Source organism: Poecilia mexicana, unplaced genomic scaffold, assembly GCF_051168715.1.
Source record: "Poecilia mexicana isolate PSO_F unplaced genomic scaffold, ASM5116871v1 scaffold_6, whole genome shotgun sequence".
In the NCBI taxonomy this organism is placed as follows: domain Eukaryota; kingdom Metazoa; phylum Chordata; class Actinopteri; order Cyprinodontiformes; family Poeciliidae; genus Poecilia; species Poecilia mexicana.
The window spans coordinates 1,286,733-1,301,287 of NW_028263375.1; the positions used below are offsets into that span (position 1 = coordinate 1,286,733).

At 39.5% G+C, this 14,555-nt stretch overlaps 1 protein-coding gene across 1 annotated transcript; it reads right to left on the reverse strand.

Moving 5' to 3' along the window:
* Positions 1–462: 462 nt before the first annotated feature.
* On the reverse strand, positions 463–13,846 carry nod1 (nucleotide-binding oligomerization domain containing 1). The gene is made up of 12 exons (XM_014986316.2): positions 13,493–13,846; positions 12,215–12,411; positions 11,944–12,118; positions 9,402–11,214; positions 7,725–7,808; positions 6,491–6,574; positions 6,302–6,385; positions 6,149–6,232; positions 5,979–6,062; positions 4,803–4,886; positions 4,593–4,676; positions 463–3,215 (listed from the first exon to the last, which is right to left on the reverse strand). Exons 2-12 carry the CDS (start codon positions 12,389–12,391, stop codon positions 3,143–3,145), a joined length of 2,826 nt encoding a protein of 941 aa, XP_014841802.1. The 5' UTR covers positions 12,392–12,411; positions 13,493–13,846; the 3' UTR covers positions 463–3,142.
* Positions 13,847–14,555: the final 709 nt, after the last annotated feature.

Sequence of the window (14,555 nt, forward strand, 5' to 3'; positions counted from 1 at the left end):
ATTTGTCAGATTCTGGTCCACATTGACAGGTTTGATTGCTGCATATCAGTTATGTAAATTTCACCACCTCCTAATGATGTTCTGGTGACTGTGGAGGCCAGAGGACAGCGAATCATTGTCATGTTCAAGAAACCAGTTTGAGACGCTGTAAGCATCATGACGTGGAATTTTTCCTTGTTGGAAGAAGTCTGCAGAAGATGGGTATACTGTTATAAAGGGAAGGACATGGTCATCATCGACATTCAGGTTGGCTAAATGTGTTGGGTGTTCAGCGATGGAATGTATACTTTGGTGAGTCCGATTGTTGGAGCTACTGTTGCCTTTCGATGATCTGACCTACCAATTGTCAAAACTACAGTTGAAAATACCTAAACATGGGCTCTTTCTAATTTATGGGAGTGAATTTCATTTTATTGGACCATAAACACAAAGGCATGAAGGAACCAGAGAACTCCAGTAACATTCATTTCAATATTTTTTTATTGTGTACAAAATGACGAATAAATACTTGAATGGTACAGAGTGATAACAAAATATGTGATGTTCAGTATGACAAAAACTATCCTCTGATACTGATCCTCCTGGAGTAATCAAGCAACCAACCTGACAAGGAATGGAAGTAAACAATCAGTTGGTAAATCTTCCTTTGTAAAATTTCTTACATTATTAAAATTATCTTCATATGCATTAGGGAAGCTACCTTCTGCCGCTCTGGTTCTGCCCTTACTACAGACAGACTTTGCCTTAAGATGAGGATGGATGTAAACTAAACATGCGTCTGTGGGGCGACGTGGACCAGAGACGTCCTCACTATCCTGACTGTGAGAACCTTTGAGGTAGACGTGGGTGAAGATGTTCAAGGCCAAAGAAGACAGAAAGCTTTGAACTGAACCAAATATGATTTAGCCAAGTAAAGGATGTGCACAATTGTGAACCAACCACTATCAGCAATACCAGTAATTATAAAGGAAATTATTTCCTGTCAGATGTAACCGTATTCGAACAAAACCAAAATGTATATTCTACAGGGAAGTTGGCATGTTTCTTGTTTGGTTTTTGTTTTGTTTTGTTTTTTCACTGTGACCGGTTCCTATTTCATGTAAAAGTCAGACATGGAATGAAACTCACAGGTAATTTCTCTCACATGAAACATGACAGATTAAGACCAAAGAAAAACTGTAATCCTGGAGAATTTCCAGCAGATGAACTGAGTTTGTGTCTGCAACATGTCACAAAGGAAATCACTAGGCTAATACAAATACGTTGCTATGGGGACATTAATCAGAATTAGCTAAAACAGACACAAATGAAACTGAATGCTTGGAACACAGCACACTGAAAACCTTAAACAGAGATTAATGAAGAACTCTCATACAGACTAGTGACATATTTTCTGATGGATTCAGTTGAAGGCACTTTGGTTAAACAAAAAGTGGTTTTATTTAAACAGGAAGGTCTAGGTAATCCTTTCTGAGTTCCAAGATGGATTTGCAGTTCAGCCATGAATTCAGTTGTATTGAGGTTTTTCATAATGTAGCACTTACTCTGAAAAAATAAAATAAAATCCTTGTATTGTAACTTAACTTTGTTGTAAAAGTACAATCAATCAATTTCATGCAAGAAAACATTAAAATGTAATATGTGAAATTGTTTTGATAACCGTTTTACTGTTTCAAATAAATATGTCCAATTCAGTAGGAGATATTCAATAAATTATTTTTGAAGTAGACCTTCTTCAAAACCATAAGGTGACTTCATACTTATTGTCCATGTCAAGGATTCTGTATCAGTAACTAATGAATATTCATAAAATAGTTATTCTAGTTATATTAAAGGATCTGAAGTTTGTATGAAGAGTTTTCACTAGTTTGTATTTAAGGTTTTCAATAGGCTGTGAGAAAGAGTTCAATTTTATCTCCATCAGTCTCTAATAATGTCCCTCCTGGCCCCCCATATGTTGGGCCCTTAAAGGGATCCACGGTTAGTTGCAGCAATAGACATAGAGAGGCATTTTTCACATATTTAAATAAAATATTGTCACACAGATGTCACCATGGTAGAAGAGTATGCTATGTGCTACAGCGCTGTCCAGCCAAAACTGTGTTTTTTGAGCAATGCGTAAAGATTAGCCCTTTCAATTTGAACCGGAGCGCTGAAATAAAAGGTGATGCAAAAACGATGAGGGGAAACCAAAATGAGGAAGACCGAACAGGAGAGAGTCGGCTGAAAAAGCTGGTGTTTGTGCTGCCGCTGCCTGTTAATGGTAACACAGAAAAAGAGCATTAGCTGCAAAGAGCTCCAGTTTCTAACTCAGGCTGTGCACGATGAGCACTGGGGAAAAAAATAAAAAATGTGTGTGTGTTACAGAGATGTAAAAATGAATCATTGTCAGGCAAAACATCCATTCATTATCTTCCCATTTTTGATTTCATGCCAACTCCTAATGGTGTTAGCTCTAGCTAACATAGTAAACAGTATACCACAAGCCAATCACATTTGTTTCAACATCTGTTAAAACAAATACAACAGATGATGTTGTATACACAAGATAGATATACACCAGATATCTATTTTGTGTATAGCTGCACATCAAAACTTCAAGACAGTTTTCCCCAACCCAGATGTTTTCTGCCCTTGACTTCTTGTGTTTAGTTTAAAGGCTCGACTCCATATAACCTGCCCACATCATCGGCCCAGCATGCATAGCGCAGCTGAAAAAATGATGAGCTATGTAGGTGAAAAATATAACTAGGATATACAATTTTTTTTAAGTAATTATGAGATTTTACATACCACAATGCTTTTAGGAAAATTATAACATATTTTGGCCAACAGGTTCAACTAGTTGTCGATCCCTTTATCAGAGAGTTGATGATGACTGACATGCAGACATTTTGATTCCAGAACATCATGTTCAGAGTGTACTGATGTTTCTGAAGCATATTGGTTCACATCAGAAACTACATCCCAACTGAATCCCAGTGCTGTGAACATAGCACTGGTGTGTGTGTGCAGTTCTGTGAACACAGTGTCCATCCTGCTCAACTCGTGGACAACAGGAAGTGATGTTGTTGAGTTGGTTGAAGAGCAGCAGCAGAAAACATGTTTGTGTTTCTGATCCTTGAAGAGCACAGCGATCCTGTCAGTGGAACAGGAGTCGTTTGTCTGACTCAAACCGCTTCTGTTCCTCCTCAGACAGCTGGTTTCCTTTCACGCTGTGGAAACAAGAGCCATCAGACATACAGTTCATACACACACACACACACACACACACACAAACACACCCCCCCCCACACACACACACACACACACACAGAGAGACAATGGGTTCTCAACCAAACACTGCTCAAAGTTGATTGGACTGATATCACTTTAGCTTGAATTTATTTTAATGCAAAAGTATCAGTGTTCTGAAATGATATGTTTACACTCACTATGAAACTTTAATATGTATGTATTTTAACCAAATTTTAAAAGTTTCAAAAGCAAAATGTTGCTTAGCCTCTTGGTCAGCAGTCTTCCATAACATTTAGTCCAATCCAGTTTATTTACATGAGGCCAATTGACAACAGATATCTCATATAATAAAAACAATAAAAATAAAATCATTTAAAAGTTTAGAGATGCCTGTTTAACCTTTACTATTATTATGTTTTGAAGCAGTAATTGTGTCATACTTGGTTATGACAAAACTTCAAATAGATCAGTTAATGTCACACTTCATAATATTGATTTGCACATAGAAACATGTTCCAAACAGATTTCAACTGGTTTCTTTGTGCCTGTTTTACATCATAACACGTTTTAAAACATGATGCCATTTATGGAGGCATTTGCTTTGATTTCTATGTCTGAGTTGATAACTTAGGTTATTACTGGCATCTGGTGTAAACATTTATACCATAAGCTTCATGTTGATAGAAATATTAGTAATACATTTACAGAGGAAATCGATGGTAGCAGCTTCATCACCTGTGATCACGCTCAGGTCAAACAGAACCTTTTCTCCTTCAGGAGTGTAAAACAACCAGACTGAAAGACTTTGTATCCTGGAGAGATCGCAGTGATTCAAACATCCAGGTCAAACATTTTTGCAACACTAAGTAAATATGTACTGTTTGACTGCTCTTATTGCTATGCCACTGCTTATGTGTGAAGAAACGCATGACTGCACCTCAACAATCAGTTTCCTCCTTACTGTGGAGGGAACCATCATCAGGTTCCAGCCATGTTGATCTTACAACAGATATTATCCACACCAAACCCACAATGTTTTTTTATGAACCACACTGAGCTGATCACACAGAGCGTGAAGCTGTAGGTTGTTTTAATAAGTGAACAAACCGACATAAACCCTTAGATCAGTGGTGCCCAAAGTCGGTCCTCGAGGGTCGGCATCCTGCGTGTTTTAATTCTCTCCCTGGTGGTAGTAACAACCTTTTCAGCATGTCAATGTTCTTCTTATTGCTCTAATGAGCCATCATTTGATCCAGGTGTGTTAAACCAGGGAGAGAACAAAAACATGCAGGATGCCGGCCCTCGAGGACCCACTTTGAGCACCCAAAGTGGGTCCAAAGGTGGTTTAATCTCACCAGATCTCCTTGAGCTTGGAGTTGGTAGCTAGCGCTTCAGCAAAGTGTTGGATCCCAGCAGCTGTGAACTTGTTGTTGATGAACCTGCAGACAGATAAACACAGTCGGTTGGTGACTTTCTCACAAGCGATGGCCGACCGGCAGCAGCGGCACGAGTCCAGTCCGAGTCATTACAGTGACACTGCTCTCATGCATGGCTGGCTTCCTCACCAGAGGTGGCTCAGTCCAGTGTCGGCCTGGATTAACTCGGCCCATTGCGGAGCTGAATCGTCCATCATCTCATTCTGCACCAACCTGCAGAAGATAAGAAACAAGAAACACTGAGACAAACACAGCCGGCCTCACCGTGAGCTTCATGTCTGGCTTTAGACCACACAGTTACACAAACTGTATGAAGGACACAGAACCTTTTCTTCCTCACCATCTGACAGTAGGTCAGTTTGGATTTAAAAAGATACTTACATTTTTTTAATAAAATATTGAGAAAGATATTTTTATTCATTTCTTCGAAATTAGAACTTTTAATCAATTTTCTTGGAATTTGGTGGAATTGCCTTTTAGACTGTGTGACTTGGGTCAAACATTTTGGGTTTGCTGGAATTCCGTAATTCCAAATGGTAAAACTTTATTTGAAGGGGGGTGAATAAGACTATCATGATACTTTCATAAACATGACATAACACCTGTCATGAACATGAATAAGCCTTCATGAATATTTATGACTGTTGTCATAAAGCGTCATTCGGTAAATTATGACACTTTTAATACAAAGTTGACATTATTCAAAATGTCTTTGTTATGACATCTTGACAGTAACCAAGAAATCATTACTGATATAAATTTGTTATAAAAGTATTACTGATTGCACTTTAAAAATCAGGTAACTTTATGTTATTAAAGGTAAAGTTTAAACAGTAACGATTTCCTGGTTAATGTCAAGACATTTTGAATAATGTCAACTTTGTATTAAAAGTGTCATAATTTACCGAATGACGCTTTATGACAACAGTCATAAATATTCATGAAGGCTTATTCATGTTCATGACAGGTGTTATGTCATGTTTATGACAGTGTCATGACAGTCTTATTCACCCCCCTTCAAATAAAGTGTTACCATTCCAAACTGTAATCTGGATTTTATGCTGCTTCTTCATGAATGGCCTTTCAACCCATTTCACAGAGGACAAATACTCTCTGTTAACATCCTCACTATTGTTATGCTAAAAGGAGTTAGCCTATCATTGAAGCTATTCAGCCTCATTACTAAACTTGTAGCAGCAGCACAGACGTCCCCAATACTACAAGAAGTTCCATAAATGATCAGGAGTTCCAGAAACACTGGAATAGCACTTTGCTCTAACAGGTTAAACTCATGAACTTCCATACCAGAATATCCTCAGGACTGTGTTCTCCTTCAGAGCTTCTGCCAGACACTTCCCTCCACTGGATGTGATGCCATTGGCTGCCAGGCTGGAGCACAGAGAAAAACAAACTGTACTTGTGTGTGTTTGGATCACCCTGTGAGGAACTGCTCTGTTTCTGGCCTTTCCTGCTACCTGAGGTTGGTGAGACGTGGGTGATTCCTCAAGGCTTCTGCAAAAGCTTCCGCTCCCTCATCACCGATGCTGTTGCCCCACATCCTAGAGGACAACATCAGTGTTATCTAGTGAACATTTAATCCATATTTAGTTCTACTTTGATGAACTTACCCCAAGTCGAATATGGAAGTGCTCTTCTTAACCGCCCTGGCCAGATACCTCCCACCCACAGGTGTGATCTTGTTTTTACCGATCCTAAATGTTAATCACAGCATTAAACACCAAAAAATAATAATAATAATTTAAATTGCTCTTATTAAAATCATGCAAGATGTTGAACTCTTCAGGTGTTTAACATACTTCACAACTGCTAGCTGAGGACATTCTTCAATGATCTGAGCCACCAGTTTGGCTCCAGCATCAGTGATGTTGTTGTTGTAAAGCCTGAGGAAAGAAAAACGATCAGCTTTAAATAACCGCTCAGATGTTTTGACCTACATAGTAGATAGAGCAACACCGTTTTGCCCCTCCCTCACATGTTGACCAGCTAGTTGACAGAAGATTCCTCTACTTCTAACCTTCTGGATAAAAGAAAAGATAACTGAACCTGAATATAACTGATAACTGAATATTTCCAGCTGAAGAGGATGCAGAAACTACACTGAAAAAAAGAAAATGGAGCTCCAACTTAAAAGAAAATGAGTTAATTTGTTAAATGTAATCAAATTAAGTTTGTCAAACTTAGTTTATTTGCATTTGCTTAACATGATAACTTAATACACTTGGAAGAACTCAATTTGATTACTTGTAATAAATAATTTTTTAAAGTTGGATCACCTTTTTTTTTCAGTGTAGAGGAGCTCCACCGCTCACCGTTTTAAACTCACCATTAGGAAGCTACAAACAGCAGCAGACTGATGAGACCTTCTACACTAAAATCTGTGGAAAAAATAATCCACGAAATGCATTTAATTAAAAATTACTACTAGTGGAGAGTTGCTGTACAGCTGTTATGATGTATCAAAATCCAAGTAACATGAATATTGTGGCATTATTATCTTTTACTTTTTACTTTTCATCAGCGTAGAAGCTACATCACTTCTTTTGTCTCTGCTCTGTCTTCTCAAACCTCCAGTCAGTTATGACTTACAGCCGCTTGTACTGATCCAGGTTCTGGTTCTGCTGGAGGAAAATGCATTGCTCTGTATAATGCATTGCTGTAAAGTCAATGACACAATGCAGGAGACTGTTGCCATGTTCTTGTCCAGGAGGAGTGGATGCTGCAAATCAATGACTTGGTGCAATCTGATGGGTTTTCTTGCATAGAAAACTAAGGAATAACTAACACCAGTACATGTTAATACATGTTGGAAGCTGCAGGTCCTTCCCCCCCATCAGTTGTTAGACTTTACAGCCGTTACAGCTCACGACACTGCTCGATTTATTCTATTCTATTCCAAAAATCACAATAAAACACATTATAATTTCCGATTGGACCGGGGTGGAAATAGGAAACAGTTCCATGGGTGTAGATGCTCTGTGCTTAAATATTGCTTTGTATTAGAGAAGCTGATGTGGAATCATGGTTACTCACCCCAAAACCTTCACAACCTTGTATTTGCACAGCTCTTCTGCCAGAACCTCAATACTCCTGTCCGTTAGGTTATTGACACACAATCTGAAGACGGGAAAGAAATACACAGAGCTTTAAATGACAAAGACTGAATATCAGTCAATACATTCAGAATCTAAAACATCAGTAAATTTACATTCGCATTGTTTTAACCACTATAGTAGATAGCTAAGCTACATCACCAGAATGCTGCACTTTCTTTTTGTCACAATTACTTTTTCTTTTGGTTACAGATTCTCATTTTTCTCCTACAGCATTGATTTCTTGGAATGTTTAGGTAATTGTATTGCTGCATTTGGTTTTCAAATAAATAATCAAAAATTATTGCAACTTTTTGGGCAAAGTTGACAGTAAAACACAGGGTATTTCCACAGTGGCGCTAAGCAGAGAGCACCAGTGATCTGTTTATAAATGTGGTGTTTTTTGTGGTTGCTCTGGCATACGTTATGCAAAGATTCAGAGGAAACAGAACCTACCAGAATATTCTAATGTGTGAGTATAATCAAAACAACCGAACAGTTTAGACCCAACAGTCAAAATAATGACAGCAGACAAAGGTGGCCACTCTACCAGTATAAGTTAGAGATGAAGAGCACATTTCAGTTTTTTGAACCCAGTTTAAAAAAAGAATAAAAATCACAATCTATTTTTGGAGCCAACTTGCAGCTGTATTGCAGACTACACAGAATAATTTTGTTGAGCTAATGAAACTGTGTTTTCCCTTCTTTACCTGATTTTATAGTAACACTCACAAAAAAGTGTGATTGTTCTGCTTTCTGCTCTCGGCCACCGTTCTAACCTGCCTCTCTGTGAAACATATAAGCAGCTGAATCAGTAGTCATTTAAAATTATGATCTTCATAGATCCTAACAGTGACGTGCCACATTTATAGAGCTGGGAAACTGCTTTTTCTGTAATTTTTTATCAACAAACAATTATCTGGAACTGCACTAAAATATGTTAGAAGATGAATTATTAAGGAGAATAATTCTCCAGAAAAAAATGCAAAATAGGCCTGTCACGAAGCTGGACAATAATATTATCATTTTGAGACCATTTTCAAGTAATATATTGATAATGGCATAATAATGTAAGTTTGCACTTCCAAACACTATTGAACTTTAATTTAGAACAGAACACGCCACACTACAACTGGAAGAGATTTTAAATAGCCACAATAAAACATTTTAATTTATCATGCAATTTAACTGATTAACTGCTTATTGTGACAGGCTTAATCTACTGATAGCCTGGGCCATCATCACCAGGAGCAAAAGTTTGTTTAAGATTGAACTTATATGAGAAACTAAAACCCTTTTAACTCTGTGTTGGAACAAAGAAAGAGTTAATACAAGGAGCTACGTGGGCAATAAACTCTAAGAAGCTGCCCAGAAACATGACACAGACTGCAGCTTCATGAATGTTACTGCTACATGAGTTAAATACAATATAGCACTTTGAACTCAGAAGCTATACTTTCATGAAAAGTCAACCAGCTGTGGAGAGGGCCTGAGACGTTGAGTCCTGCAAATTATGTTTAGCAGTCAATGGGTAACGGGTGAGGTACACATGCTGGACAGGTTGTCAGCCCATTACAGGACAAACAGAAAGCTGTAGTGAAAAAGACATCTTTCATACCTCACAACTGTCATCTTGCAAAACGAAGGCTGGAGTTGCTTCACCCCATAGTCACTGATGTTGTTGTTGTCCATGTCGAGCCCCAGGTGCTTCTGACGGTGCTGCAGCACAAAGTTTATGGCCGTGCAGTCACCTGAGTACACGTTACAGTAGCCCAGCTTGATAAAACTTGCTGTGATGCCTTTTGCTGTCATCTTAGCAATGTCTTTGCTCCCTGTCTCGAAGATGCATCGTAGAATCCAAAGAAAGTGGGGCAAAACGTGAACTTTCTTCAATCCATCAGCAGTATGACAGGGTAAGCCATCCAGGTGGACCTTGACGCTACTGGACAAGTAAGCCTTCAACAAGGCTCGTTTTTTCTTCAATAAACCAGGAGATACTAATTGTCCCATCAGACTTGCTTGAGACTTTGACAGCAGTCCACTCAGGAACAGATTTGTGAACTGCAGGTGCTCATTTGTTGAGGAGGGCCTCTTTTCGCAAGGCTTCACAAAGCTCCTGGTACAGAAAGCTAAAGGGAGACAGCAGGGTTCTCTCCTCCTGCTGCATTCTGAAAAGAACTTGAGGATGGAGTTGCCAGAAGTCTGCTCATCCAACACAAGAGCAAATGCTGCCAAGAACGACTGGAGGGTGATGTGGATGAACTCGAAGGTAGCGGGGGCATCAGTGGCATCAAACTCACTAATGGGTCTGAGGAAACCTAGAGCCATGTCCTCCTCTGTGAGACCACACTCACTGATCTCCTCTTGGCTGCACAGAAAACTTCCTCTCTCCAAACCCTGCAAAGCCAGCTTAGCAAACCCAGCAAGGGGCCTGAGCCCCACCCTGAATGTCTCGGAGGTGCAGCGGGTGCTTTTCTTCAGCAGGGGAGAAGCGGGGGTGGCCAAGCGGCTGAGGAACACCTCAGACAGCAGAAGGAATATGTCTGTTAGCGTGATGCTGGTTTCAGGCAGATGAAAGGTATCATGTATCGTATGCAGGTGCCGGAAACTTTTGAATACAATCCAGCTGAAGAGTGGAGTGGAACACAGGCCACAAAGGTGAGGGCTGGCATCCAGCTGAACCGACACCAGGTCCCGGTGCTCCTGCTCCTTGAACTGCAGTTTGATGTACGTCTTTAGGTGGTCTGGAGAAAATCCACGCAACACTACTTTCTTCTTAATGACTCGACTTTGCAACTCAATCCCAGTTCGGGTCGTCAGTATTTTTTTGGAGCCCTTAAGTAGTTTTCCACAGAGCAAGCTGAGGAGCAACTGTAAGGAGTTTGCCTTGTCTTCTGGAGACACAACTTCAGGAACATTCATCAGGTCTATTTCCTCCTGAATTTCATCATAGCCATCAAAAGTAAACACGACCTTATCAGGGAAGCGCAGGATGTAATCAAACACTTCATTATCTGGATCATGATCTGGGTAACAATTGTATTTGAATAGAAGGTCTCTGAGGGACATCTGTTCTGCTTCCTTGAAGATGCTGAACATCCTACAGCGAAACTTGAAAAAGAAGATGGCGTCTGTCTGCAGCTCCCTTTTGGACCAGAGGTTCTGGAGCTTTTGCAGAAGGATGGACTTTCCAACACCAGCATCCCCCATCACATAGATGATCTCACCTTGGGGATTAAAGACCCCGTCTTCTCCAAGAAGCTGGTCCAGACTCTGTATGAAGCCTAAGCTTTCATTAGCGTCGTTGAACAGCTCCATCACAGTGTCTGTGTAGAGATCTTCCAATCGGGTCTCATCTTGCTGCCCATAAGACATGATGAAACTGGTGTCTCGGCTCATCTCATGTCGCTGCTTCTCACAGTACCTGCTGACTTAAGGGACAAGCACATTCATTAAGTCTCTGTTGGCTGATAGAAAAATTACATTTTTTCCAGGATTTGAGGACTAATGTCTCAGCAAGATCTAGAGAAACTCATCCATGCGTTTATCTTTACATTACTGCAACGGTGTCTTTACAGGTCTGCCTAAGAAAATCAAACCTCCAGCTGCAGCTGATCCAGAACGCTGCTGCTGGTGTTCTGACTAAAACCAAGAAGATAGAGCAGATCACCCAGTTCTAAAGTCCTTCTATAGCAAATGAGTATTTACTCAATATTTTTGGGAAAATTTGAGCACAGCAAGTTTCTCAAATACTGCCTGTTCACATTATACAAAGAAATGTCCAGTAAACAACTAATGTCTTAAACCAGGAAATGTTGAAAAATGTACTCAGTAGAGATATTCCCTTTTACTATGTTAATATTGGTCATAGTGCAATATCTATATCAGTTAGAACACATACAGGCATCTCAGGGATACAGCTTGGAATTCAGAATGAGTCTATGCAGATAATGTGATCCTCTACTTTATAAACCTGATAGCCACTGTTGTATTAATACGTCAGATTGGATTATTTTGAATTATATCATTATGCTTAATAAGCAACAAGACTGAACTGTCCTGAAGCAGTGTGACCTTAATGTGGGTGGACAGAACAATAGAAACATGCCTTAGTCATAGCACATAGTTTGCATTGATTCATTTGTGTTTGTACCACTTACTAGGGTCGGTGTTCACCACTTTCATCTCTTCCATGTCTCTGCTTGGCTTGTAGTTGATCTCTTTTAGCCATGGCTGCAGGTCTATATATGCATCACATATTTTATATATGATAAAAACAAAGAATTCACAGGCATCCTCTCCTTTGCACTGAACCAGCTCCAGGATTTTGCGCACCTGGAAAATAAAAATGTTAACACGGAAACTTTAAGATGTTATTTGGTGTATTTATAGATGAGTGGAATGGAAGAAGTCCCAGCCAGGACACCCAACCTGGTTTGGTTTGGTGACGGTTCGTTGAACGATCTCCACGTCTTCCTCGCAGAAGAAGCGGTTGGCCAGCAGGTTATCCAGGAGGCACTGAATGCTCCTGAGCGTGGACACCAGCAGCTCTCTGTGGCACGTGAGGAGGTCAAGGCACGACACTCTGGCTTCCTCTACCTGACCCATTGTTTATGGTCAGTCGCCCTCTGTGGAACAGCAACAGACCAGACTTTGGCCAGTAGCATAACAAAACTGAGTTTGTATAACAAAGAAACTGATCAAAAGCTGAATGCTACCAGGTGTCAAAAGAGTAGTGAACTACTTTTTATCTTTTAATAATATTTTAATTAGGCCACACCAAACCCTTCATTTAGCTTTTGTTTATGTGGGTTTCTATTAAGTTTGCTTTTGATCATTGATTTGCTGCACAGTCTTGGTGAGTTTGAGTTTAAAGTTATAAACTAGTAATCAGATATTTTCCATCAGGATTTTATGACATGGTTCTGTCACTCTGCCACCACCATATTCCACTGGTTTCATTTTTGAAACCTATGCCTTGGGTTTATTCAAGTAATATGTATCTAATTTAAAAATTGATTTGAGAATCTTAAGTGTGAGAGGAATTTAAAAGCTGAAATAAATCTGTAAAAAGATAAGCGCTTGAAAGCACATCATGAATAAATACAGTTGACTACACAATTTAAAAACCTGTAAGAATTTATGGATTTTTAAGTTTGGATAAGCACAGATGAAGTAAAATGTTTTGCTATTCGTAAAACATTAATCAGCAGCATAATTCTGATTTAAACAAAACAATCACACGGAACCTCAGATGCAATAAGATGGCAAAGAGAGGAAGATTGAATATAAAGCTTTACATCTACAGATGCCTGATAGGTGGGGGAAAAAATCACGCCCTCTAGAGACACTAGAGGGCGTTGTAACACCGCTAGTTCACAGAATTGCAGGTTCTGAGAAGTTCTGACCCAGTCGTCATCAAAAGTATTCAACTTGTTCAGATTCTTATCTTTGCCAATTTTTCCTGTCTTTACCACATCAATTTTGGCAATACAATGTTGACCTACATTGCTGTTGTGTGGTTATAAAAGCAACAACAACAAAAACAACAAAGAAGAAAGTAAAAAACACAACACGTTAAGCCTGAAATCATCTCATGTGGACTAACATCTACGCTAAAATAATGATTCTTATCCCAAAATGCCAAAAATAGAATAAAAACATAATGAGTTTGACCCAATCACTACGACCGTAAACAGAGATACAGACCCTGAAGCGATCACCGCTGCTTAGCCTCCTAGTCCGGACCGGTTTTAGCTCCGAAAACAGCCGAACTTATTGCAGTTCAGTCTCATTTCACTGTGCAGTGATTCTGAACACTACGTTATTTCAGAGAAATTGCCATGTTAAAATGAAAGCAAGAGGGGCGGTTTCTCCAACAGCACCCGGCTGAGGAAGTGAAACGGTTCAGGAAATCTGCGTCATTCTCTTCAGGATCTCAAACAGCCATGAGGTGTTCAGGAACACACTGACATGTGACACAGGTAACACATGTGAAGCGTCAAACTGCTCAAAACAAAACTGGTAAAACGTTTTATTTAGCTCTGTCTTGTTGTTAGGGCCACACCTTTTTTAAACGACAAGGTTCTGGTTATATAAAACTGACGCCTGGAACACTGTAGAAACACGTCATAACTTGAACCATTTCAGATGTAATAAAATCTAGATAAATTACATTTGATCAGTCAGTAACTCAGTGTACCATGTAGATCAGATGAGCACTGATCTTTATGTGACCAAATAAATGTCACAATACTCAATGAAATTGTTTCTCCAACTGTGAAATGATAAATGTCCAAATCTAAGCTAACAGGCAGCCGTAATAGCAGTACAGTCCTATTTATGTATTATTATACAATATTGGCTGCACTTATTGCATTTTTGTTGTGTTACAGTCACTTTCATAATTGCCAATTGGCATAGCAAGTAATTGTTATTTACTTATAACCTCTAAAATTTTCTTACATAATTAGGAAATTGTCTTATTTAAATTTAATAAGGCTACAGTTTGGATGTCAACAGCATGTAGAAGTTTTTGGCCCCCAGTGTATTATCGGTTGTTATAGTCTTGAGTAGGGCTGCAACAGTGGCACAATTGGTAGAGCTGTTGCCTTGCAGCAAGAAGGAACCTGGGTTCAGTTCCCAGCCCAGGGTCTTTCTGCATGGAGTTTGCATGTTCCCCCTGTGCATGTGTGGGTTCTCTCAGGGTTCTCCGGCTTCCTCCCACAGTCCAAAAACATTACTGTCCAGGTTAAATGGCCTCTCCAAATTC

Bases quoted from the DNA above. Each gene is read 5' to 3' on its own strand.
- nod1 (XM_014986316.2), bottom strand. From the start codon at position 12,391: ATGGGTCAGGTAGAGGAAGCCAGAGTGTCGTGCCTTGACCTCCTCACG. The intron at 6,386-6,490 runs GTATGTTAAACA...ATTAACATTTAG, and splicing joins CCTCAGCTAGCAGTTGTGAA to GATCGGTAAAAACAAGATCA. The intron at 6,063-6,148 runs GTAGCAGGAAAG...TCTGTGCTCCAG, and splicing joins CCACGTCTCACCAACCTCAG to CCTGGCAGCCAATGGCATCA.